Source organism: Nicotiana tabacum, chromosome 5 (assembly GCF_000715075.1).
Source record: "Nicotiana tabacum cultivar K326 chromosome 5, ASM71507v2, whole genome shotgun sequence".
In the NCBI taxonomy this organism is placed as follows: domain Eukaryota; kingdom Viridiplantae; phylum Streptophyta; class Magnoliopsida; order Solanales; family Solanaceae; genus Nicotiana; species Nicotiana tabacum.
Window position 1 is genome coordinate 131,159,585 of NC_134084.1, and position 26,992 is coordinate 131,186,576.

The following is a 26,992-nucleotide window of genomic DNA, read 5'->3' on the forward strand; positions in this document are numbered from 1 at the left end:
GCAGGGTTAGGCTAGAATTTTTGAAGCTCATATAAGAACGGGTTTTTAAATCCGGCCCGAGTAAGCTCGTAGCCCGTAAGGCTTGATTGAGGCTGGGTTGGGCCGGCCTGTGGGCCTAATAAAAATATATATTTAAAATATAAAAAGTATAAAATTAAAATTATATGACACAAAAAATATCAAGAAGAGTATTCCAAGCTTAAAGTTTATTAAGCTCATCATATTAAAAGATCAAAGTCTTAAAACGTTGATTAGTTTTAAAATTTTAATTATTTTTACTATTTAACTAACTAATATTGCACGCAAATTGTAGATGTAAAGGAAAGTGAAGATGTTAAGACAATCTTCTCACAAGCGGATTCAAATGTGATTGATGAAGCTGATGTGTTGGATATTTCATAAGCGTCATGGACATTCTCTTGAATAGTTTGTTTTGAGTTTTGATTTTTAGTGAATGAAATAGTCTTGTCTCTTACTTTTTTAGTGTTTATTGTGATATATTGGAACAGTATAAGTATTAAGTTTTCTGAAATTTTTCCAATAAGATTTTTTTAGCTTTTAAATATATATCTTTTTTTAAGTTAGAACTTAAAGAAAAAATATAAAATTATATTTTAAAAAATGATGAGCCGGCCCGTGGGGCCTGCAACCCACATAGGGCTGGGGTGGACTGGCCATTATAAGGCTCATCTAAATAATGGGCTAGCCGTTAATTGCTAAAGCCCAAGTGGGCTGGGCTGGCTACCCCACCCGCCCGTATTGACAACTCTAGTTACGACCTTGATACATTACATAAAGGGATAGAATACACAAATATTTACCAAAAATTACAAACAGACTGCATACTATACTACATAATAAAATAATTTCAGTGTCGAATAATTGAACCCAGTCTCACATTAACTTCCAATGGTCCCATTACTCATGAAAAAACGAATATGTCTACGTGTATATTTACATTTTCCACCTGTTCTAAAATGATAAGGCTATAAGAATACTCCACTTGGAACTATTACCTGTGTTTCTGTATAGATATTTTTTGGATATATTAGCTAGCGAGGCTGATTTTTTTTTTTTTTTTGGCTGAAAAAGATTGCTATTAAAATTTCATCCACTGATTAATTTAATCTTCTGGCTATGCATGTACAAACTACGTAGCACCACTCATCTTGGCTAGCATTTCCCACAACCGTTGAATTTCAGCCAAAACATCATCGGACGGCAGCTGAAACCGGCAACATGGACAAGTATTCATCTTCTTCAACCAAGGTAGTATACATTTCCAATGAAAAATATGATCACATGGTAATTTGCAAACATCTCTGCCTTCTCTCATCTCTTCTTTGCATATCACACATTCCCTTTCACTGCCACTCAACACTTCCACTGACGGCAGCGCCACCACCACCGCAACGGATGTCGCTAACTTCTTGCTATCTTTTCCTTCACCACCAGTGGCAGAGTCGAGAATTCTGGAAAAAAGAAACAAGAATCACACTTGTGATTTGAACGTATGACCTAAAATTTTTTGCAATTATAATTTATGAGTTTAAAAGTTAATACTTAGTTGACATTAATTGTGATATAATATTTTACATGTGTGTCTAAACTCCGTGTAAAAAATAACCATCTGGTCCATTATATTCATCTTTGACTAAAAGTTACAACAGTTTATAAATATATAAAAAAAATGTATTTTTACCTGGAGCTCCGCCCGAATTCAACAACATCATAGGCCATAACATTGACAAAATTCTTGCACTTTGCGACTAGCTCAACGAACTTGATTATGACGTCACTTTTAGAACTTTCAATGCTAGATAGTTTCAACATGTCCTGGGCTACATAGTCACATAGGATATCGCGCCAATGCGATGGTGGGGCATCAAGTGCCCCAGGTTCATGTTGGCGCAGTTCACAGAGGAGTAGGAGGAGGAGAACTGCGTCTAAGTCCCGGAGATTCATGGTGGTGGTCGTGGGTGGGGGCAAAATTGTCTTTTTTTGCATGAAGTATACCAAAATTGCGAGTTTTGACAAGAGGTGACAGGCGATGAGGACGAATTTATGGTGGAGAGAGAGGGAGTTGAGGTAGTGGAGAGTGAGAGAGAAAAGGGTGGGAGAAGAGAGGAGAGAGAAAATACGGCGGTGGTAACGGTGGTAGAGGGAGGAGGAATAGTGATTTAGATTTGTGAGTTGCAAAGGGGTTAACGTAGAAAGAGCTGCCATGATTATGGATTCCAAGTGTTTTTGATCTTCCATTATTATGGATTGAGTTTTTTGGAACATGTGGGCTTAATTTATAGAGGTGTGTATTTTACTTTACGACTATATCATGCATGAAATTATTACAAATGATTGCTATGAGTATATATTTCCTAGTCGCTCAATAATTAAATCTTTAAATTGCAAGGTGAGTTAATTCTATCCACATGAGAAAAAGGGCAAAGAAAAGTCTAACAAAATTATGGCCATGTGATAGTGACACGAAAGGAAGAAAAACAAGACAACTGTAGTTCAAGACTATAAGCAACGCCAGTGGTTTACAAACTATCCCATGGCCAATTTCGTGAAATATTGGTACATTATATTTGAGAATAAATGAATCAACAAGTGTGGTGGAATTGGTGGGATGAACCTTTGATAAGAGGTTTCAGATTCTAAGTTATGGAAATTAAAAATATGTTTGTAGGTAGCATTTAACCTTTTATTGAGCCTATCTAAAGCGAATTAAAATTACTCGAGCCTATAAATTTAAATACCTGATAGCTAAATCAAAAAACATAGTTCGTGAGGGGCCCTTAACAAAATTTAAATAGGTGATTTTCCCTCCTATTGAATATAGTTTCCTAGTGATCATTGCGGTAAACAAGTAATTAACCATATCACGCAAAGCAGAAGAAGAAAAAGAAGGAAAGTGTCACAAAAATTTGCATGGTCCATTCTGGGTTAGATTAATTGGGCACGGAGTTTAAGAAAAGAGAGAAAAACTTCTAAATTTATGGTGTAAAAATGAGGCACATATATTTTGTGTAGCTATAAATCATTGCATAAAGGTAAAATGCTTCCAAATAAGTAAAGGGCGTCATTATTTTTGGCACGGACTAAAAAGGAAATAGATTTATATAAATTGAAACAGAGAAAAACAACTCCCCTCCATTTTCTATTGTCTCCATTTCTCCAAGTTCCTACTTGGATGGATAACACATGTCTTATCTTTATATCAATGGTCTAAATTTAATTACTTGACACAACGTTTTAACCACAGTTAAAATAAATTTGACAATCCCATAACTAAAAGATTTGATAATCCCGTAATTGTAGGAGCTAAATTCTGAATACTCATCAATTAATGCATTTTTATTTGCTTTAAACCCTTTTTGAATGTAAAAAGGAGCACGTAGAATAAATATAAGTTTTTGAAATCTTGAATTTCGACAAGTTTTCAAAATTCATTCATTTAGTTTATGTGAAAAACTTTTTGTCCACAGTGATTTTCTTCTTTAATACTTTGTTATGTTAACTTATTTCAATATTTCGATTCCTAGGTATTTTTTTCTTCAAAGTAAAAGAGAGAAAACAACTCAAACATCTTAGACTTTTTGATCCAATAATGGTGGGTTATTTGTTTCGGTAGACAAACTGAACGTATTTGTAATAATTTACTACAAACTTTTACATATACCTAAATTGTTGTTTAAAGATCATCGAGTCTCATAATTATGTTATGCCATTATCTATAGTTTATAGGCAGATTCATTGTTTTTCAATAAAAATGGAGGGAGATTGTAAGATATAATATGAAATGGAACTACTTTCTTCTATTTATTTTCAAAAATATTTCACTTCATTATTTGGTAAAAATACTTTTTGGCATAATACGTTTGAGATATCTTAATATTCATATGTTGTATTTCTGTTGTAAGTGTTGTTCTATTTAAAAGGAAAAAAGAAGAACGAAATTGGAAAGAATATCAAAAATTCAGAAAAAAATAATGAAAATATTATTATCCTAACCATGGTTAAGTAAATGTTTAGGCAATTAAATTTAGACCATTGATATAACGATAATACATGTGTTATCCATCCAAGTAGGAATTTGGAGAAATGGAGAGAATAAAAAATGGAGGGGAGTTGGATCTGAAACGGAGGGAGAATGTGACACTGGACTTAATGGGCTAAAAAGATAAAGGTTTTGTTAGAAAGATGAACTATTAAGCATGTGTACGTGTGGGACTATGGTACTTATTGGGAGGCCTAGGGATGTGAGGTTGTTGGAGTAGAATGGAATGGAGTTGCGACGAATGTCGGCCTTTGTCAAGAAGCTTTTGTCCACTTTAATCAACTTCAACAGGGTATAAGGTGAAAAACAACAAGCACAAGAGCAATATATATCATTAAAGGTTGTTGTGGGATAACTAGAATTTTTGCATTCTTAAATAGAAGTTTTGGATTTGAATCTTGTGAGTGTAAAAAATTCTAGTAGGAAGCACTTTTTCTTTAAAATGGACCTTACGCAATGTGAATTCGAATTAATTAGAACTCCAATACAAATACAAAACATCTGGTGGAAAACAAAAAAGAGCAAATATATATATATATACGAACATGGCCTACTCTTGAAATATATGTACACCAATTTACCATACAAATGATTCACTTTATCAAGACCACTTCTATCACATCAAACCTATATCATTCAAAGGAGGATGCAACATATTCTGTCTGGTTTATCTGAATTCACTAATTTTTGCGCAGAGCATATATTTATGTGTAAAAATCTACTAAAATTGTAATAATAATCAATGTGAACTCATAATTCAAAAATACAATAGGCTTAATGCTAATAAAATTAAAGGTCAAACCTATAGAATTTGAATCCTGAATCCGTCTTTGATATCATTGCCTCCAATTTGTTCAATTCCCTCAGAAATGCGTAATGCTAACAATACTACGCGACAGCAATTATCCTAATTGAATCGCACATTCTATATATTTTCTTACAAAAAGATAAGGAATCTAATTTTTCTTAATAAAAGGATATATATATATATATATATATATATATATATATATATATATATATATATATATATATATAACCATTAAGGGATGATGAGTTGATGTGTGTGATATCCATTATCCAATGTTAAATTTCCCCGTCAAGTTCACCCAACATTATATAACCATCTTTCTCTCGACAGACAAACCGAGCAAAATTTCCAAATATCCTATTAAACTTCTTCATTTTTTCTCAATAATGTAAATATAATGTAATAGATTTTTTTTAACAAACAATACGATATGTTATTGATGTACACACACTAGCACAAACAGCACTGGGGTTGCAATAGCAAAGCAGGCTGCTCTGCTTCTATTACACCTTATTGAAGTCAAATAGCTTAGACTCTTCGGCTAAAAAAAATGTGGTTAACATTTTTAATTCCGACCGTAAGGGTTGGTTGAGTTAGGTGGGTGAGTGGTTTCCACATGGGAGATCTGGAATCGATTCCCCTAACTAACTGCCTCCTCAGTCAGTGTTTATCATAATGGGCTTGCCATAGTGAGCAGGTTACCCAAAACGCATCTTTAGCAGCTGTGGGTTTCCTGGAAATTTTTTAATTTTTTTTTTAATTAAGCTTGTCAGGTTGTTAGTTGGACTAGAAGGTGTTCTACTTTATTAAACATAAGGGATTAAAGATGATTAAGAGCATACTTAAAGGACAAAACTAGACCTCCCCCGACATATAGGGCGTAGGGGACAGTTTTGGCTAAAAATTGGGACCTAAATTCCGGTAGATTTTGGCCCGCCGCCTTCAAAATAGCTCTCCGGCGTCAAAACTCAAACGCTCTTCTCTCCGTCTCTTTCTGCGGCGAACGCTGCCCCTGTCTCTCTCTCTCTCTCTCGCCGTTGAAATTGAATTGTAAGTTCCCTCCTTTTCTCTCGTTCTCATTGTCCACTCTTCAATAATCTTCTCTTTCTCTCATGAAACAAAAACCCTAAACCCCTTTCCCTATGAATTCTAACCGTAGATTACGAATTATTACTTTAGTTAAAGTGCTTTGCTTTGGATCCGCATAACGAAAATGAGTCCGATTTCTCATAATTTTTGTAATTTACACTAGTTAACTTGCATTTGTATTTTTTTCCTGGTGCAATAACGGCTTCTAAGTTGTGATATTGTACTTATCTTTGAGTTAATTGATATACTCAATCTATCTTTTAATTTTAATATGTTGACATTTCTCCATTTAAACGGGGAAGTAATGTAAGCCAAAAAAAAAAATGAAAATGTTAAGTGCTATGTTGTGATTTTGTTGGGATGTGAACCTGGGATCTCATTGTTCTCAACATTGAACACTAGGCTGCAGCCAGTGGCAAAGCCAGGAATTTTTCCAAGGGTATTCGAACTTGAAATAAGTATTAAAAGAAATCCCGACAAAAGGTGTTCAATTTATGTTATATATCTCTAAAACCTAGTATTTTACCTATATATAGTGTAATTTTCCCTTGCTGCAGCCTTGCATGCAGGTAAACTTATTTTATTTTCTCTGTTTTTTGCTTTGACAAATATCTGAATTGCTAAATGTTGAGATTAGTGGTTGAATCTAATTGGACGTTTCTTCTACTTCTTGTCATATGAAGGTGATAAGCTTCTTTATATGACAGAAAATACTTGGTCATCTTTTTATAGGGTTGATTAGAAGGATTTCTGGAAATGGATTTTACATGTAAAGAAAGTGATGCTGAGGAGTCTTTATCACCTGGAGTATTTGAGTTACCTGGAGAGCCGGCTGTCGTTATTAATGGGCTACCTCCCACTTCTTCAAGTGCTGACACCGTTTTACCCTGTCCAACAGTTACTGATGCAGAACCACGTAAGAATTCTGGTTTTGGTCAATGGCTTGAAGGAAGAGAAGTTCGCAAGTTGTTTGGGGACAAGTATTACTTTGGGAAAGTTACTGAATTTGATGAGGAAGTTGGTTGGTTCAGGGTGAAGTATGAAGATGGCGATTTCGAAGATCTTGAGTGGCATGAGTTGGAACAAATTCTTCAGCCTTTGGACATTACTATTCCGTTGAAAACATTAGCCTCAAAGATCATTAAGAGGAAGCAGAGATCTACTCAGAAGTCTGGAAAATCTGAGGGTAGAACTCGAAATCAAGGTGTAAAACTGAAAAAGACAGTGTAGAAAAATGTTATTTCTTGAAGTTATGTGAGAAACTCTTGGCATGTCAGACGTGGCATAGTATGTTTAGTTCCCATGGATAGAACAGCATATTTTCCAGCTTCATGAGCAAGCCATGAGAATTTTGAAACATCATGTAGAGAATGGTAGGTAGGTATAGTCTGGTGAATTGAGAATCTCTTTAGTTATATTGACTTCATTTAGCACATTCATTCAGTCTCGTCTACATTAGTCCGAAGGCATCATTTTTGCAAATTTTGGTTGTGTATCAAGTGAAGAATTGGTCCCCAATTTGCTTGGTTGTGTCATCTCCGGGAGTTCATTATTTTTAGAGCTTAGGTTTCTGGAAAGTCGCATAATATGGACTTCAGTGGTTGGATACTGCGTAAAGAATGGGGATGGTGTCAATAAGATGCAGAGGACTGATGGCTCTACAATAGCTGGGACGAGGTTACTGATGGACATTTGCTTATCCATGCAAGGTTTTAGCCACATCTTCGCCTCTGGCTTGTAATAGTGGATGCTTTTGTTGGGCTTGAACTTTCATATTGCGAAGGCCTAATGAGATTCAATGACTTTTCCATATGCTTCATGAGTTGGGCCTCCAAAGTACTTTCAATGGCATTTCCTTCATAGGCCGATGTGCCAAGAAGAGTTAGTTTTATCCGATGTAGAATCACAGAGATCTTGCCATCAATGTTATGGTACATAATGGATGCCCCTACTCACACGCTTCATGCCCATGCTTCTCACATCGAGTATGTGAGGAAGCCTCTGCTTGCTGAAGTTATGAATTTTAATGACAACAACTTAGATAGTTGGTTTGGAGACTCTCTGTTGTAACACTTTTGATCTACAAACTCCACCAGGTTGTTCAAGTTCCGCAGAATGCCAATGTCTGTGCTGCAGTAGGGCGTATGCATGACTCCATGCCTATTGTTGTTTCTTATTTTTACTGCTAGTCGGAATTTGGCGTTCTAATAGCCGTTGCTTAGTACATTTAGCTAATTTTTCTAGTCGACAGAGGTCTCTTGGAAAGTTGTTACTGTGGTGAATCTTTAAAAACCGACTAAATATAGACTGAACCGAACCGTACCAAATCGATTATATAAACTTATAATCGTACCGAATAATAGGATAGGTTTTAAATTTTACAAAAATAAACTGAAAAAAAATATCGAATTGTACCTGTAGACAATAAATTGCGTCAAGAAAATAAAATCAAGACTGAAAAATATTGCAATAATTGTAGTATTTTATTTCGAATATTTGAGTGTTACAATCTCTATGATTCCTCTGATTCTACTTTTCTAGTATATATTCCAGGGCCTCTGAGCTTGATCTTGAATTTGAATTTGATTTATCCGTCGCGAACACTTTGATTGTTGCCACGAATTGTATCACCAACAAGTAGGCTTGATCTTGAACGCCTTGTATTTGGTTTGACTTCGTTCTTGATCTTGAACACTTGAATTGTTTTTCGTTCTTGAGGTTGAACTTGAACTTGATTGCTTGAAGCTTGAAACTTATAGAGAAATTTGCGGCGTTTGATCCACGAGCTCTCACTTGCTTCTTGTTATAACTTTTGGTGTTTTTTTTGAGTTATGAAGACCCCTATTTATAGTTGTGGGAGGGAAGAGTTGTGATAAGAACAAACTCTTTCCGACCAATCAAATTGAAGTGTGACAAGGCCGCATTTGATTGGCCGAAACATGTCACTTGCACACGTGGCGCGATTTCATTGATCCTTTAATTTGACTTTGCATGCCTTGTCATTTTGACACGTGGCACAATCCTATTGGCTCTTCCGTTTGACTTGTTACGCCACGTCATTTGACACGTGGCACCAAATTGGGCCTCTAAGAAGATGACATCTTGGGCTTAATGAAGTGGGCTCATCACTTTAGCCCAATTAAATAGGCTAACCCAATGGATTAAGACTTATTTATTTAATTCATATATGTTGGACTTATATAATAATACAATTTTATTGTAAAAATTGCACGGGGCGCCCTATTTGGTCTCCCCCATTTAACCTATACCCATTTTTTTTAAAATTTTTAATTTGTACCCACTTTTTAAACAACTTCAGCCCCCTTTCTCCTCCTCCTCCTTCTCCTCCTCAAAGTTATATCCGCCTCTTCTTTCTCAAACTTCTCCTTCTCCCTTTTCTGCAAGAAATCTGTTACGGCTATGTATATAATCTGTATTCACACAACATTTTCATCTAGGATTTCATTTTCAAGAAATTAATAATCATTTTTAGAAAGAGCTTCTAGTACTTGGGATATTTCCAACATAATTTGTGGAGAAACTTATTGCTATAGTCAGAAGCATAATTGAAGCAAGTAGAAAGCTAACCTTATATATGTGAATTAGATGTTTCTGTGTTCAGAAAAAGAAAAATCTATATTGTCTGAATGTATAATAGAACTGTATAATGTATTTTCGAATATCAGTTGCTTAGCAATAAAAATGGCTGAGCAAAGCTGAGTGTGAGTTAGACGAAATGAGGTTGCTGCATTTAAAGTGGATGATAACATAAAAAGCTGATTTTTCCATAAAAAACTTCAGCTCTAGAGCTGAAGTTCGTCAGTTAAAAAACAAAAACTTCAGCTCTAGAGCTGAAACTTACAAACAAAAACTTACCAGTTACAAACAAAAACTTTAGCTCTAGAGCTGAAGTTCGACAGTTACAAAACAAAAACTTCAGCTCTAGAGCTGAAGCTTACAAACAAAAACTTCAGCTCTAGAGCTGAAGTTCGCCAGTTACAAATAAAAACTTCAGCTCTAGAGCTGAACTTCAGGTCCGGCTACTAGAATGCTGATGTTTTGCGTGATTGCCTTTGCTACTTCAGCCCGTATGTTGAAGTTATGCGAAAAAGTGGAGTACGCTTGCAATTTTTTATATATATATATATATATATATATATATATATATATATATATATATATATATATATATATATATATATATATATATATATATATATATATATATATATATATATATATATATATATATATATATATATATATATATATATATATATATATATATATATATATATATATATATATATATATATATATAAATTAATTTTATGAATTTAAATCCAATAAATTTTATATGCCTACAAATGTCTCATGGTTCAAAACTTGTCAAAATATCAATTTATTGACTTCTAAAAGATGAGGCTTGAAAGTTTGGACACCTACGACGGCGTCTTGTCCTCCAGCCCTTACGTGGCCTTAAACAATTAAACTAGGAAGCTATTTGATCCCTTCTTGAAGTCTGCCAATCACACCTTACTCATACAAATTGTAGCTGTCGCCTTTCAACTATCCAGAGTCCTTTTCAAAGACTAATTGTCGCAACGTCCCACATCGAAATCACTATTTGACAACCACCTTTTGCTTTTACTACATATATGGCACAATGCTCTACGCTTGTCATCTTCAATTTGCTGCCTTTGATGGCTGTTTCGAGTCCTTCTTTGACGTTGCGAGCATTAACGCGAAGATAAAATTTTTTCTTGTGTTTTTCTTTCTTTGTTTTTTTTTTTTTTTTGTAGATCAAGCGAGAAAAATATGTTTTTATTCAACAAGATGATCTACGCATGAAGAAGAAGATCTTAAGGTGTTCGGGTGTAAGGGGATGGATACTTATCCCTGCCCAAATATCGAAAAGATTACTCTCAATGGCCCCACTATCGAAGAGATTACTTTCAATGTGGCTCGACTATCGTAAAAATATTTACTCTCAAAATGATCCGACTATCGGAGAGATTACTCTCAAAGCGACCCGATTATCGGAGAGATTACTTTCAAAACGACCCAACTATCGGAGAGATTACTCTCAAAACGACCCGACTATCGGAGAGATTACTCTCAAAATGACTCGACTATCGAAGAGATTACTCTCAAAATTACCCGACTATCGGAGAGATTACTCTCAAGGAGACCCAATTATCGTAGAGATTACTCTCAATGTGGCCCGACTATCAGAGAGATTACTCTCAATGTGGCTTGACTGTCGGAGAGGCCAACTTAAGGTGCAAAGGGACTCATATGTCCACCTTAAGATTGGAAAGTTATAAAGCTTCAACTCAAAGACTTTATGGACTTGATGAAGTCTACTTGAACACTTAGAAAACTTTGACGATTTGGCGGACTTTGCAGACTTCAACCTAAAGACCGACAAACTTGAAGATTCGGCAGACTTTGACGTTTCAACCTGAAGACCGACAAACTTGAAGATTCGGCAAACTTTGACGTTTCAACATGAAAAATTTGAGGGCTCAAATATTTCTACTTAAGACCGACGAGTTTGAGGACCCTAACTTGAAGACTTCAACTTGAAGACTTGGAGGTTTAAATATTTCGACTTTAAGACCGACGAATTTGAAGACTGAAACTTGAAGATCGACGGATTTGAAGACTTTAACTTGGAGACTTGGAGGGCCTAGATATTTCAACTTGAAGGGTGGCGATAAGGCTGTCCAACGGGACGGGCCGGGCCGGCCCGCATCCCGTCCCGCGTCCTGTCCCGCATCCCATCCCGTCCCATCCCGCCCCAAGTTAAACGGGATGGGCCAATGTTAAACAGGACACAGGATGGGACGGGACAACCATTTCGTTCCGTTTGTCCCGTCTCGTTTCATCCCGTTCCGTCCCGAGTCCCGCCAATTTTTTTTTTTTTAAAAAGCTAGCCGTTGGGCAACGGCTAAAATTGCAAAATAGTCGTTGCCAACAGCCCTACCCCCCTCCCCCCCAAACTTTTAATATAACCCCTAAGTTTATTAAATTACACTTTTGACCCTATTTTCTACTATAAATACCTCCCATTCTTCTTCATTTTTTTCCAGAAAAAATCAATCTTCTCTCTCAAATATCTTACATTCTAATATTCTATCTATATTATTCTCTCAATTTTGTTACTATCAAGTATCAAGTGATAACTTTCAAGTATTTGGGCAAATATTTTGGAGCAACTTTCAAGCTTCAAATTAATTCGTCAAGTATTTGGAGCAATTAATCTAGGGCAATTTCTTCAAGTTTCAATATTTAATCACGGTGCACTCGTTCCATCTCCTAATTTTAATATATAATTTTTGCGTATCATTTTAGTGCTTAATTGTTGTGTTTACTTTACATGTTATATTTTCGTATTTAATTTTTGTTTAATTTTTGTGTTAGCTTTTTTAATTTAATTTCGTATTTAAATTATGACGCCTAAAAATGTATCTGACATTTTCAAAAAATTAGTATAAAAAATAGTAAAGGTGAAAGTAGTAGTAATCCTAATCTTAACCCTTCTTCTAGACCTAGAATTAGAAAACATATTGATGAAATGACTCATGTTGATGAAACTTCATTTTCCTAACCCCCCACATTTTATGATGTTCATGTCGGAGAACAATTAGATCATGAAACTTTACAAAGATAATTTGACAATGATATTTTTTTTTGAGGACGAAGAAAATGAGGATGAAGAAAATGAGGAAGAAGAATTAGATGAAACACCCACTAGTCCCGCAACACAAGCTCCAACACAGAGTCAATCTCAGTCTGGAGTTTTACCCCCTGTACCCCCTGTAAGGGGTAAGCCTAAGGCTGAACGTCCCAAAACATCACTTGTATGGAAATTTTTTAAACATGATAAAGTCAATCATCGTTCTATATGTGAAAAATATAAGCAACAATTTGCACACTCAACAAGTGGTGGGACGGGGGGTTTAACTAGACACTTAATAAATGATCACAAATCTTTATGGATACAAGCTAACATAGAAGCCGGAAAAATTATAGATCCTACTATAAGTGCTGGCAGTCCTAGTGGATCTGGTTCTAATCAAATTCAACAACAACTTGACCCTGCTTCTGGTCATGTTTTACACACCTATAATAAAGATAGAGATCGTGAGAACTTAGCAAAAATGGTGGCTGTCTGTGGCTTACCTTTTACTTTCTCTTCTCACCCTGCTTTTGTGCATTATATACAAGAAACTTATAACCCTGCTTTTCAAGGTTTTCCTAAGACCACGATTAGAAATGATGTTTTTAAATTTCAAACTGAATATCTTCAGTATATTCGTTGTGTATTTTTTCACTTAGATTGTAAAGTGTCTATCACATCTGATATAGGTCGTAGTCCTAATGGGTGTGATTATTTAACTGTTACATGTCATTGGGTTGATCATCACTGGAACATGCAAAAACGTATTATTGGTTATAAATTTGTTGATTCAAAACACAATTGCAACTACTGTTCTACAAATACTTGATTTTTATAGACTCATTGATAAAGTTTTAACTATCACCTTAGATAATGCTTCTGCTAACACAACCGCAGCAAATAGCTTAAAATCTAGACTTTGTCCAATTAATCTAGCAATTTTTCATGTTAGATGTGCATGCCATATTTTTAACTTGGTTGTAAAAGATGGTCTTAATTTATTTTCTGATGCTTGCAGTAAAATACAACATGCTTGCTATATTTTTCATTCTCATAAACAAAGTAGTATTCATGAATTTGCTCAAAAATGCGCTAGTGCTAACCTTCCATTTAGAAAAGTTCCAAAAGATATTCATACTAGGTGGAATTCTACTTATGAAATGCTTAAAGTTACTTATGATTATCTGGTGCCTATCCAAAAGGTATTTAATATGCTTAATGGTATCCCCGCTGATCAAATTGTTGATTCTGATTTGGATGAGATCAAAGAGCTTACTAAATTTTAGAAAAATTTTATTATGCTACAAAATAATTTTCTGGTATATATTATCCTACTGTTACACAAATATTATGGTATATTTGTGGAATTTCTGTTGTATTTGGTAAGTATAAAATAAATCCAACTTATGCACCGGCCATTAATAAAATGATTTCAAAATTCTAAAAGTATTTTTTCTCTATTCTCGAAGTTTATTTAATTTCTACTCTACTTAACCCATCTTTCAAACTAAGAGGTGCAAAGGGACTTGTTCGTAAAATTTATGAGAATTTAGCAATTCAAGAAAATGAACAACCATCTCTCGAAGACTGCCAAGCTAGCATATATTCTTATGCTAGATCAATATTTGATAAATATAAATCTATGAATACAACAGGTTGTGAAACTGCTCCTTCTACTTCTAAGTCTAGAGCAGAAGTTTTATGGGAAGATATGAATGATATAACAAGTTTTGATTCCTCTATTGATGATGAACTTGATTCTTATCTTAATCAAGGATTGGAAAGTATTAAAGACGAAGAAGGCAAGGAACAACTTTTGTCATGGTGGAGGGAGCGTGGCAAGGCTTTTCCAACACTTTCAATAATGGCCCGAGATATCCTGGCTATTCAAGCATCATCAGTAGCATCGGAGAGTGCTTTTAGCGCGGCAAGATTTCAAATTGGAGATCATAGACATGCATTAGCGGAGGACGGTCTAGAGATTTCCGTATTATTCAGAGATTGGATTAATTCAAAAAGAAGAAATCTTGATTTTGAAACATTAACCACTAGGGAAGAAGAAGAATACAATGAGATACTTAGCACTGGGAGCGATGACGGCATGGAGCTCATGGAACATCAATCAACATTGCCAATTCCAATAGAATGTCCGAGAGATATTATTGATAAGTTACAAAGAAGCTATATAAGAGCTTACAAATATTAGTATGACAATATGTAATTGGCTACTAAGAGGCCTAGTTCAAACAGAACCCTTCCTAGAAGGTGGCTGCGTAGATTAAGTTCTCTTAAAAAGAATTATATTTGTATTTGAGATTTGAAAGTTCTATTAATAAAATAAAAGGCTCTAAGCATTGAATTTTTTTTATGAATTGTCTTAGTTACTTAATAGTTAATACTTTAAAATTATATAAAATAAATTATAACGCTATTATAAATTTACAATTACTAGAAAATTTCATTACAAGTCTTTTGTTTTAATATTTTATAATTCTTTACTTAGTTTTCTAATTTTTGTTTTAACATAATAACATTTAAGTTTATTAAATAAGTCAAAAATCTAGCTGCTGCAAACTTTAAAAACATAGTAATTTTTAAAAAATTAGACGTTTTTTAAAAAAAATACACTTAAGGCCCACGAACCCGTCCCGTCCCGTCCCATTTGTTGGCGGGACGAGATGGGACGACCGTTTTTTCCCGTCCTGTTTTGTCCCGTTTGTCCCGTCCCGTTTCGTCCCGTCCTGTTTGTTAGCGGGACAGGATGGGACGACCGTTTTGTCCCGTTTGTCCCGTCCCGTTTCGTCCCGTCCCGCCACCGTCGCGCTTAAATGTCGTCTCATCCCGTCCCGTTAGACAGACTTGGATGGTGAACGTGAAGACTTCAATTTGAAGACCGATGAACTTGAAGATTTCAACTTGGAGAATTCGAGGGCTTAAATGTTTCAGCTTCTCTTTTGCTTTACATTGTCCGACTTTTATCTTAGTCGCATAATTTTCAGTTTTAAGCGCTTGTAACAAAAGATTCATATTTTGTCGTGGGAGAGTTCAAATAATGAACCGTTTGATTTTTTGAAAATTAGACTTAAATATCTAATATATATCCAAAACTTAGAATCAAACACCTTCAGAATTGCCTCAGATAATATTTTGAACCCAACTTTAGATTCCACCACGTTGAAAATTTCAGATTTGCACAATCTCACCAAAAATATCATATCTTGGCGTAGAAATATTGAAATTATGAACCGTTTGATTTATTAAAAACTAGACTTCAAGATCTAGAACATATCCAAAATTATCAACCAAACAACTTCAGAATCGTCTCAGATAATATTTTGAATTCAACTTTATATTGCACCATGCTATCAATTCTAGATTTGCGCAGTCTCACCAAAAATTCACATCTTGGTGTAGAAACGTCAAAATTATGAACAGTTTGATTTTTCGGAAACTAAACTTTGAAATTTAAATCATATCCAAAATGCAAAATATTGTGCCAAGCAATCTTTTCCTTATATTTGTGTTTCCTTTTGATGCCTCTCTTCTCTTCCCTTTTTTTAAGGCAGAGGGCGGACTTGGAGACCAACAAACTTGAAGGTTTGGCGAACCTGAAGATACAGAGAATCCCTGGACTTCAATGCAAATACTTGACAGCCTCCTAAATTGGCCCATTGAAGATATCAATTTACTATGGAGAGTTGCCCCCTTTAAATCAAATGAGATCAAAGTTCAACAGGAGGATGGCATTTCAGCTTGATCTTACATTCCTTCATACTTCATCCGAACAACAATTGGGGCAATATGTATCTTTTGAACTTATGCGACTGAACTTAGAATGAAACTCTAAGCTGCCTGCGCACCTCGGCGAAGAGGATCATATCATACCTTAGTTCAGACTAGGTGATTTTTTTTATTTTTATTTTTTATATATGTCCTAACTTTTGCATAGGCCGCCTCTTTTGAAGTTTTTAACCTAGAGGAATCTTTTTTTTAGGGGCCGTACACAGTTTAAACTCATGTGGGCCAGAAGTGTAGCAACATGCAGTTTAGGCTCATGCGTCAAGGAGCGTTGCAACTTCAAGGATAATACTTCTTTAAAAACTTGCCATTGATATGGCCGATTCTCTTGCCATCTGCATCAACTATCTTGTAAGTCCCACTTGAGTAAGCTTCTTGTACGACATATGGCCCGTCCCATTTTGAAGTGAACTTCCCTACAGGTTTATGGGAAGTAATTATGGGTCTTCGCACGGCAAGGACTTGATCTCCTACTTGAAAGAATCTCGGGCGAACTCTTTTATTGAAGGCGTGAGATAATCGAGCTTGATAACATTCAAGACTCTGTTGAGCTTCCAACCTCTTCTCATCAAGGGCCTCCAACTCTGCTAATCGAAGTCGAGCATTTTCTTCATCAGTGATCCCTTCTTGAATAGCCAGTCATAACTAAGGTATTTGACGCTCAAGTGGCAAGACGGCTTCGACTCCATAAACGAGTGAATAAGGAGTCGCCTGTGTTGGCATGCGGTGAGTCATCCTATATGCCCATAGAGCTTCTTCCATATGGTCATTTCAATCTCGTTTGGATTTGGAGACGACTTTCTTTAACAAGTTGCATAGAGTCTTGTTGAATGCCTTAGCTAGACCATTGGCGGCAGCATTGTACATCGAAGAGTTACATTACTTGAAGCCAAAGAGATCACAAATCTTGTTCATCGGCCTATTATCGAATGGCTTTCCATTATCCTTTATTATGTAATGAGGAATGCCAAAGCGATAAATAATGTTTACTTGAATGAAACTTGCAATATTTTCCTTCTTTACTTCTTTAAGAGCAACATCTTCAGCCCATTTTTAGAAGCAGTCAGTTGCAGCCAAGATATATAGGTACCCACTAGAGGACTTTGGCAGTGGTCCAACAACATCCAATCCCCAAGCGTCAAACAGCCAGGATGCAACAGTCGGGTGCAACACTTCAGGAGGTTGATGAATAAAATTCGCATGGAATTGACAAGCCTTGCATCGTCGAGCATAGTCCAAGCAATCTTTTACCATCGTTGCCCAATAGTATCCCATCCTTTTTATATGGAAGTGGAGCTTTGGTCCAGACTGGTGTGACCCACATACCTCAGAATGTGCTTCTTGCAAAGCTTGGAATGCTTCACCTTCCCCTAAGCATCACAAGAGTACTCCATAGAATGATCTTCTGTATAGGGTAGTTTTGTAGTAAAGAAGGCGAGGTGCACGACGACCCTTCTCCGTGGATTTTCTGGAAGAATCCCATAGCACAAGTAGTCAATAATGGGTTGTCACCATTCTTCTTTCTCAACTTTAGAAATAGCGACAAGATGTTTGAGTTTATTTTCTTCACCTTCAGCCTTATTTGGCGGCGGTATTACCCATTTTTGGCAGACAGTAACTTGCACTTGATCAGGCAGGGTTAAAAATAAAACTAGGGCAACTAAAGAATCCGCCTTCTTATTTTCTTGCCTTGGCACATGCTGAATAGTCACATCACCGAGCCACCCCATTAACTTTTTAGCGTAATCATGATATGGGCGTAGTTTAGGCTTCTTGACCTCGTAATAACCTAAAAGCTAATTGACCACTAACTGAGAGTCACCAAAGACTTGCAATTGCAACCGCTTCATTTCGACAGCCATTTCGAGCCCAAGTATTAGTGCTTGATACTCAGCAACATTGTTAGAGCAGAGTTGCTTCAACGTAAAAGAGTAGGTTAAAACTTCACCTTGAGAAGTGACAAATACTACACTAGCACCAGCTCATCCGCGATGTGCAGCACCATCAAAGTACATCTTCCATGGAGGCTGAACTTCGATGACCATGGCGTCCTCATCAGGTAGTTCGTTAGTTAACTCCCAATCATCACATATAGGGTGATCTGCCAAGAAGTTCGCTAACTCTTGTCCGTTTATAGCCTTTTGAGGGATGTACACAATCTCGAATTGTTGAAACTAGAGGTACCATCTCGCTAGTCGATCACTAAAAACAGGTTTTGACATCACGAACTTGATGGGATTTGCCTTAGAAACGAGACGAACAACATGAGCTTGAAAGTAGTGCTTCAACTTTTGAATTGAGAAGACTAGCGCCAAACACAACTTTTCAATTGGCGAATAATTCAGCTCGTTTGGTGTCATCATCATGCTCAAGTAGTAAAGAGAGTTTTGTTTCCCTTCACTATTTTCTTGGGCCAACAGTGCTCCAACAGACCTTTCTTGTGCTGCAATGTATAGTATCAATGGCTTTCCAGGTATAGGGGCTGCTAAAACTGGAGGCTTCATAAAGTAGGATTTAATGCTCTCAAAGGCATTTCTGCATGCTTGGTCCCATTTGAAAGGGACACCTTTCTTTATAAGGCGACTGAATGGTTGACACCTCCTAGCTAGGTTTGAGATGAATCTCCTAAGGTACGCTAACTTTCCTTGCAGACTTTTCAATTCATGGATATCCCGAGGCTCAGGCATTTTCAAAATGGCATCCACTTTGGCTTGATCAATTTCGATCCCTCTATGTCGGACAATAAAACCAAGGAACTTTCCAGAAGTAACTCCAAAGGCACATTTCAATGGATTCATCCTAAGTTGGTACCTTCGGAGCAATTCAAATACCATCCTCAAGTCCTTCAAGTGGTCGCCCTTCTCTCTTGATTTTACCACCAAGTCGTTAACATAGCATTCGACATTTTTGTGGAGAAGATCATCAAAAATATTCTGCATAGCCCTTTGGTAAGTAGCACCAGCGTTCTTCAAGCCAAAAGGCATTACCTTGTAGAAATAAATACCATTTGGGGTACGGAATGCAGTAAACTCTTCATCTTTTGGTGCATGCATATTTGGTTATAGCCCGTTGAATCGTCCATAAATGACATTGCCTCATACCCAGTAGTAGCATCGATCATCAGTTCTGGAATGGGAAACGGGAACTCATCTTTCGGACATGCATTGTTAAGATCCCTAAAGTCAATGCACACTCGAATCTGGCCTTTTTTCTTCCTTATAGGGACAATACTTGAAACCCATATTGGGTATTTAACTTCACAAATAAAGCCAGCTTCGATGAGTTTGTTAACTTATGTTTCAATCAAGGGAACCAAGTCTGGCCTAAAATGCCTTTGAGCTTGTTTAACAGGGCGAACACCATTTTTGACTGCAAGGTGATGGACTGCTACTTTCGGGTCCAAGCCAGGCATCTCTTTGTAACTCCAAGCGAAGACATCCCTGAACTCCTTGAGTAACTCAATATAGGTGCTCTCTTTATCAGCTTCTAGTAAAGCACTTAGGTAGGTGGGTCTTGGTTCCTCATCGATGCTAAGGTTAACTTCTTTTAAGGCATCAACTGTCGTCTTCACTCCTTCTTCAAGTTCGGGTGGAACGTCTTTCGCATCTTCATCTTCTTGAGGGTCCCCATCATTGAAGGATATGTGATAACATGGTGAAACATCCTCCAATTCTGCATTATCCTCCATTGAAGATGGAACACCATTCTCGCCTTGTACAATAACATGATACGAAGAACCCACACTTTCTTCGTCTTCATCACTTTCCTTAGTATAGACCACAGTATATGGATTTACCTTCAGTACCTCTTTACATGAAACCACAAGTTTTGTTTGTCGCCTCATTCTAGAAGGAACCAAACTTTGGAAATCCTTAGAGATCTCCTGGATTTTGGGTGAAGTGGGTGTTCTTATACTTTGAAAATTTCTCCGGAACTTATTCCACTTCTTTAATGGACCTAATATTTCAAACACGGAGGTCCTCACAAGTGATTTTCCAAGTTGATCAAAGACAGAAGGCTTGTTGGAAGCGGTAGATTTGTCTTCAATAATGATATAATTGCTACTCGACCTTCTTATGGAGATGCGCACTGGTGACGGTTGCTTGTATCCAAAACCTTCACGTGATTGCCTCATTGCAGCTTCTGAAGGGAGTTTCCCTAACTTTGATAGCTCATCGGGATTGTATCCAGCTTTCGCAAATAGCTTGTAAGTGTTAGTATCAAAACCTTCATCTGTTCATTTTGTAGGGAGTGCCATATTCTGCAAACGGTTTTGGGCTACAAACCCTGCAAGCGGTTTCGAGGGTAACTTTACTGCCTCAATTCGTTTTACCGGAAGAGTTAACTCCTTTAGCGTGTTAGTTTGGAGATTAGATGATTTGCTCTCATCTTTCTTCCTTTTAGGGACATATTGGAGCTTAGGACTTACTTTCTTTCCATAAGATGGAATATCCCCTCTATAAGATTTATTCATGTCGGGTTGTACCTCCTCAATAACAGCTTTGGCTTTACCAATAGTAACCTCAGCTCTTTTAATTATGGGCTCGTGATTCTTGTTTTTCATGCCACCATCAACCTTTATCTCCTTCATAATGCGGTTCTTCAAGTAGAACTTTACATCGGTGAAGTGTGACTCAGCCTCTGTGAATGGCTCATCATCAGCAACTATCTTCTTCTCGACTTCACCCTCATAGTATTTCAAACATTGATGGTAGGTAGATGGAACCACTTTGTTATCATGTATCCAAGGCCTTCCAAGCAAGACGTTGTATGAAGTATTTGCATTGATCACATGCAGCCATGCACTTGATTGCATATCTTCACTGGTGATTTCCAGCCTGACCGCGCCTATGGCTCTTTGCCCCTCTTGGTTGAATCCTTGGATCATCACACGACTTCTGAGAGTTTGTTCATGGGAATACCATGTTTTTTCACAGTGCGAATTGGTAAAATGTTCACTGAGGATCCTCTATCAACCAAAATTCGATTTACCTTTTCATCATGCATATAGCCAATTAGGTATAATGAGCGGTTATGAAGAGTGTCACCTAGCAGAAGATCGTCATTTGTGAACGTGACTTTTTCCTCACAAGCATTAACTTCTTGAGGAGTGGACTCGATGAGCTTTTCCAAAGATGGTGCCAACAATAGGACATCACTCTTTTCTTCCCCTTTATCAGCATTGCAACAAGAAGCCTCAATACCCTCATGGGAAATCTTCGCGCGGAACCAACTTGGTAAGAACTCCTCCAAGGTCACTGGATGTCGTGGCTTTTGAGGATGGTGCACCTCCACTTTTGCTTTCTTCAAATATTTAACTGGATTCCATCTCCTTGGTCTTTTCACCATCATTTTTCTTGTTGGTTGTTCTATTGATTCTTTTTGTGGGCCCCTTTTGTGGTGCCTACGACGAGTCACCAATGTACAACCTTCATCATCATCAGGTTGATTGACTTCGGCTTTGTCGGTCTCCAGTAATTCTTCATCTTTACTTTATTTAAAACCACATAATTCATCCGGACTGAATGAGCCAAAGGTGATAGAGACTTGGTTTGTGCTTGCGTTCTCATCTTCAAGCACGATCTTCTTTTCGCTAGCCAAGTCCATGACTTTGTCCTTGAAGAAAAAGCACTTCTCCAGAGGGTGGCTTACAAGTTGGTGATATTTGCAGTAATTTGGGTCATTTGTTTTCCTAACTTCATTTGGTCGTTTCATCTCCGGAAGCTCAATAAGATTTAACTAGAGGAGTTCTTCGAAAATGGCTGGCATGTGAGCACGTAATTTTTGCCCTATATATGAATAATTCCCAAAATCCCAAACAAAATATTTTTTTTGTTTTTACAATTTTTGTGCGTTTTGGTGTCATCTTCTGATAATTGTTGCATTTTATTTGTGCGTGTTAATTTTTATAAAATACAAAAATACGCATTTTTCTGCACTTAGGATTTAATTTTATACTTTAGTATTAATTAAGGATTAACCTGTTTTGGAATAGGATATGAAGAAAATGACAATAATAGTTCACTTTAACGTTTTTATTATTTTAATTGTGAGATAGTCGCAAATAGTTATCAAGTTAATTTTAGGCATTAATTGGTTGTGGCTTAATTGTTAGTTTAATTTCCCACCTTTGTAAAAAATCAGAAAAATAAATACAAAAATACAAGATTGCAAAATGAAAAATGGAAAATTTTGTTTAAAAGAATAATAGAGGGGGTCTTGTTTGAGACCCAAAATTTGGGCCAAATGCACCAAATATTTCAGGCCCAAATGCATCAGGCATTTCAAAGTGAGTCCAGCCCAAGTCCCTACCCGATCTACCCCCCCTTTAAATGAAACGGCATCGTTTCAGGGCCCTTAGATCAGGACCGTTGGATCTCATCAATCCAACGGTCCGCAACTAACGAGGTTTCCAGTATATAAGTGTCCAAACCGTTCCCCCCTACCCCCCCCCCCCTACCCCCATTTCCATCGTCTTCTTCACCCTACCCTTTCTCCCCAAACCCTAACCCGCGCCGCCCTAAAATTCCTTGCCGGCGGTGAACGCGAACTACGCCGTTCACCCTGAAATTAACACCACGGACTCCCCTCACCCTCCTCTTTCTATTGCACCCGTTGGTTTGCCTCGAATAAGGCCAGAACTCTTCGAATCTTGATTTGAAGTTTTCCGGCCAGGTGACAGTTTGTCCGAATCAGCCCAAAATCACACCCTACAACCCCCAGCCCCTCCTCAACACTAATCTGTGGTTGTTTTCTTTCAAATCACCTTGAAACGACCCAAATCTTAGATCTAAGAATTGCTGACCAAACCCTAAAACCAAATCCTTTTGATTTCGAACCGTAGTACCCTTAACCATGTGTTCTCGTGTAAGAACACATGGTTAGGGGTGTTACGCGTCAAAAATCTGAAATGATTCAGATGTTTATGACTGGCCGGAACCCCTTTTGCCTTTGTGAGTTTTTCTTTTTCTTTTACGGCTTCTTTCACTCGCATGATTAAAATATTATTTGCAGTCATTGTTTCATTGTTGTTCTGTTAATTTTAGGGTTTAATTGTGGTTCTGTTAATTACTGTTGATTCTGAGATTGTTAGTTGGTTGAATGATTATAAGTTCATGGTTCAATAATTAGTTTTAAGTATGGTAATCGTGGTAGCTTAAGCTCAGTTTAATTTCGTTTAGCTTATTTGAGTTGGTTAATTGACCAGAATTAGTTCAGTCAGCCTGATTAGTTGGTTTCTGATTGCTAGTTAATTAATTTTAGTTAGTTTCTGATTGCTAGTTAATTAATTTTAGTTAAGTTCCAGAATGGTTTAGGATATTGGGTATAACTGTTCGGAATAAGGGTAGGTTCAGTGATTCTAAAAGTCTTTCAGGGGTAATCTGGGTATGGAAAAGGGTAGTTCTGATAGGAATAGTAATATCAAGGTATAGGGAAGGGTAGTATGGGTATTGTATGGGTAGAGGAATGCTTTAGGGCCTTCTAGAATGGGGTTCAAGTGTAAGTTTTAATAAATGTACTGCAGTTACTTGTTTAGCAAGATAAGAATAGAGGGACCAAAGTGAAAACAGAGAGGGACTAATTAGAAAATCAGAACTTAGTTTATTCTCTTTGGGGTTGCCTATAAAAGGACATAAGATGCCTTGGGGAAAGGGGGTCAGCTCTCAATATTCTGCCTTGAGCCTTAAGTTTTAATTTGAGCTTTCATTCCTGTTTTTAAATTCAGCTAGCATTTCAATTATGAGGTTATTCAGAAATAAAAACATCAAATATGGAGATCTGAAACAGCTTCACAGTTTCCTTACTGGTTTTGGGTTTCAATTGTGAGGGTCAGAGAAATGTTAGAAGTCTGCTAAGCTGATCTGTGGGAATTTGCTTATATTTCTGGTTTCAAAACAATCTGCCTGTGTTGCTGTGGTGTAACATTGCTGGGTTTGTTGTTTGTTGCTGCTGAAAATAGCTGATTCCTTTCCTTTTTCTCTATTTTCACTACAATTCCCAGGTATATTTCTTTGACACTCATCTACGTGAATCCAAGTTTGAAGTGGAGAACAATGAGAATGCTACTGAATTCTGTTATCTCAGAAAACATTGTCTGTTGATTACTTTTCATAGTTTAATTTGTTTAAATTGTCTGGCTGTTACTAATCGATTTAGTCGGTGTTAATTCGAGCCAATAATTGAGTTGTATAATGAATTGTCTAGCATGATTTTGATTATTTCAATTAGTGAATGGACATTTGGGTATTCAGATTCATGTGTATAGTCCAGGGTGGGGTTCGTTTAAATTGAGCATTTCATGTTTATACAATTGTCATTGTCTATTTGCTTAAGTTTCACGGTATGCTGAAATCAAATCTGCAAAAGTTGCAGTTAATTTGGAGTCTATACGCATGGTTGATTTTAAATTTGGGTTAGTCTGAGTCACATATTTAAACAGCCTCAGATTGGGCCAGTTTTGGGCCTGACGTTTTAGTAGGTAGTCCAAGAAGTTAGAAATTAAAAGGAGCCCAGGGGATTCGATCCCTGGGCTGAACGAGTGCAAGCCAAATTTTGGGCCTGCTTTGGGCCCGACGCCAAAATGCTCTAAGGGCCTGTGCCCACAGCATGTGCAATGGCAGGAGTTGGGTTTGTGGGCTCGGGGCCCATTTACTTGGCATTTCTGCCCGGAGATTCAACTTCAAAGTCAACAAATTGTAGGCCTAATCAATTAGGATCCTCAAGTAGTTAATAGCACAATTATTTCAATGAGTAGATCGGGAAAGGTTGTTTAGTGAATTTCACCGCTTTCCCCAAAATAACAATACGTTAGAATCTTTAAGCACGACCTACTTAAGAAATACCTTCCTAAATTCGGGTGCGCATTGATGCGACCCAAATCCAAGTCTCGATGAAGCCAAAATGTGTTGACAATCACGGGCGCATTGATTGCGACGGGGTTCGAAACACGTTTTCACGACATCGTAATTCTTAAAAATAAATAATGATAGAAATTGAGACGAGCCTCACCACGAAAAAAAACAAATAAATGTGGGCCTTTAGTAAATAATTATCGAAACAATTAGAATTTGGGATGGCCGCTTAGCGAACTTCATGGCTCTTCCCCAAAATAACACTACGTTAGTATCTTTAGGTACGATTTAATTAAATAACCTTCTTAAAATTCGGGTGCGCATTGATGCGACTCAAATCCAAATCTCGATGAAGTCGAAATGTGTTGATAACTACGGGTGCATTGATTGCGGTGTGGTTCGAAACGCGTTTTCATGACGTTGCAATTCTTTTAAAAATAATTATAATAAAAGCGGTGTAAAATTAAACAAAGGCATATAAGCTAGCATGTATTAAAATCAGATAAAACCAAATACAACAGTTAAGCGACCGTGCTAGAACCACGAAGCTCGGGAATGCCTAACACCTTCTCCCGGGTTAACAGAATTCCTTACTCGGATTTTTGGTTCGCGGACTATTAACAGAGTCATATTTTTCCTCGGTTCGGGATTCAACCGGTGACTTGGGACACCATTAATCTCCCAAGTGGCGACTCTGAATAATTAATAATTAAATCCCGTTCCGATTGTCCTTTAAATGGAAAAACTCCTTCACGCCCCTCTTCCGGGGGTGTAGGCAGTGAAAAAGGAGGTGTGACAGCTCTGGAGACTCTGCTGGGAACCGAACCCAAAATCTCTGGTTCAGGGTTCAGAATTCGAGCTTAGATAAATTGTTGTATTTAATTATATCTGATTTTCCTACATATCTTATGTTGAATGTGCTAAATGTTACCGCTTTGATATTTTCTGAACTATATATAACTTGTGCCGACACCCTCCTCTCTTCACCTCCGGGGATGTGCTTACTGGTTTAGACTCCCTATTCTGTTAGTGTCATACCCTGAAATAAGAAAGAGGTCGGATAAGTTACGAAGCCGGATGGCCTTTTGGTTCCCGGTAAGTTGCCCCCTCCTCGACTCAAGTTGTCCGCTCGGGTACACAGTCTAGTACACTGACCCAGGTTTTGAATATAGAATAACGTGACTTCATGACGGATCCCTAGTAGGAACGCTTATTTGCATCACGTTGCATTTGACTTAGGGGACTCAACACAGGGGTTGGGTCCGTCTAGGACTAGCAACCTGAAATGAAAAGACCATTCTGATGCATCCTAATTGCTCGGTACATATATTTGTTTCGAACTTGCATGTTGACCGGTTTCTGAATCTCGGGAATGTCGGAAAGTTGAAAAAAAAAAGAAAAAAAATATATTAGTTAGGGAGTTAATTGATTATTTCAGAAAAAAAATAATGACCCATTACTGGCGAAACTCTGCCGAAATTTTGAGAAAGAAAAAAAGGAAAATGTTTTATTTTGTTTTACTAAAATATAGAAAAAAAAAGTCTTTTATTTTAGTTTGGGAAAATAGATTGTTTTATTGTTTATTGAAAAGGGAAAAAATCGTTATTTTGTCTTGTTTTCAAAAATAGAAAAGGAAAATAGTTTGTCTTGCCAGGAAATAATAAAAGTGGAAAAGAGCCGTGTTTTAAAATAGTTCG

The 26,992-nt window shown here is 37.0% G+C and overlaps 2 protein-coding genes across 4 annotated transcripts; one reads left to right on the top strand and one right to left on the bottom strand.

Moving 5' to 3' along the window:
* Window positions 1-894: 894 nt before the first annotated feature.
* Window positions 895-2,340, bottom strand: LOC107781759 (E3 ubiquitin-protein ligase SGR9, amyloplastic-like). The gene is made up of 2 exons (XM_016602518.2): window positions 1,703-2,340; window positions 895-1,472 (listed from the first exon to the last, which is right to left on the bottom strand). The coding sequence occupies exons 1-2, from the start codon at window positions 2,284-2,286 to the stop codon at window positions 1,151-1,153; spliced, it is 906 nt and encodes a 301-aa protein (XP_016458004.1). The 5' UTR covers window positions 2,287-2,340; the 3' UTR covers window positions 895-1,150.
* A 3,280-nt stretch (window positions 2,341-5,620) lies between these two features.
* On the top strand, window positions 5,621-8,210 carry LOC107781758 (dirigent protein 17-like). 3 transcript variants are annotated; one of them, XM_016602517.2, is made up of 2 exons: window positions 5,621-5,921; window positions 6,668-8,210. In XM_016602517.2, the coding sequence occupies exon 2, from the start codon at window positions 6,717-6,719 to the stop codon at window positions 7,188-7,190; it is 474 nt and encodes a 157-aa protein (XP_016458003.1). In that variant the 5' UTR covers window positions 5,621-5,921; window positions 6,668-6,716; the 3' UTR covers window positions 7,191-8,210. The 3 variants fall into 3 exon arrangements, with proteins under 3 accessions (XP_016458003.1, XP_016458002.1, XP_016458001.1); XM_016602516.2 differs by having other exon boundaries at window positions 5,622-5,921; window positions 6,644-8,210; XM_016602515.2 differs by having other exon boundaries at window positions 5,631-5,921; window positions 6,693-8,210.
* The last annotated feature ends 18,782 nt before the right edge of the window (window positions 8,211-26,992 follow it).

Bases quoted from the DNA above. Each gene is read 5' to 3' on its own strand.
- LOC107781759 (XM_016602518.2), bottom strand. From the start codon at position 2,286: ATGTTCCAAAAAACTCAATCCATAATAATGGAAGATCAAAAACACTTG. The intron at 1,473-1,702 runs GTAAAAATACAT...TCTTTTTTCCAG, and splicing joins GAATTCGGGCGGAGCTCCAG to AATTCTCGACTCTGCCACTG.
- LOC107781758 (XM_016602517.2), top strand. From the start codon at position 6,717: ATGGATTTTACATGTAAAGAAAGTGATGCTGAGGAGTCTTTATCACCT.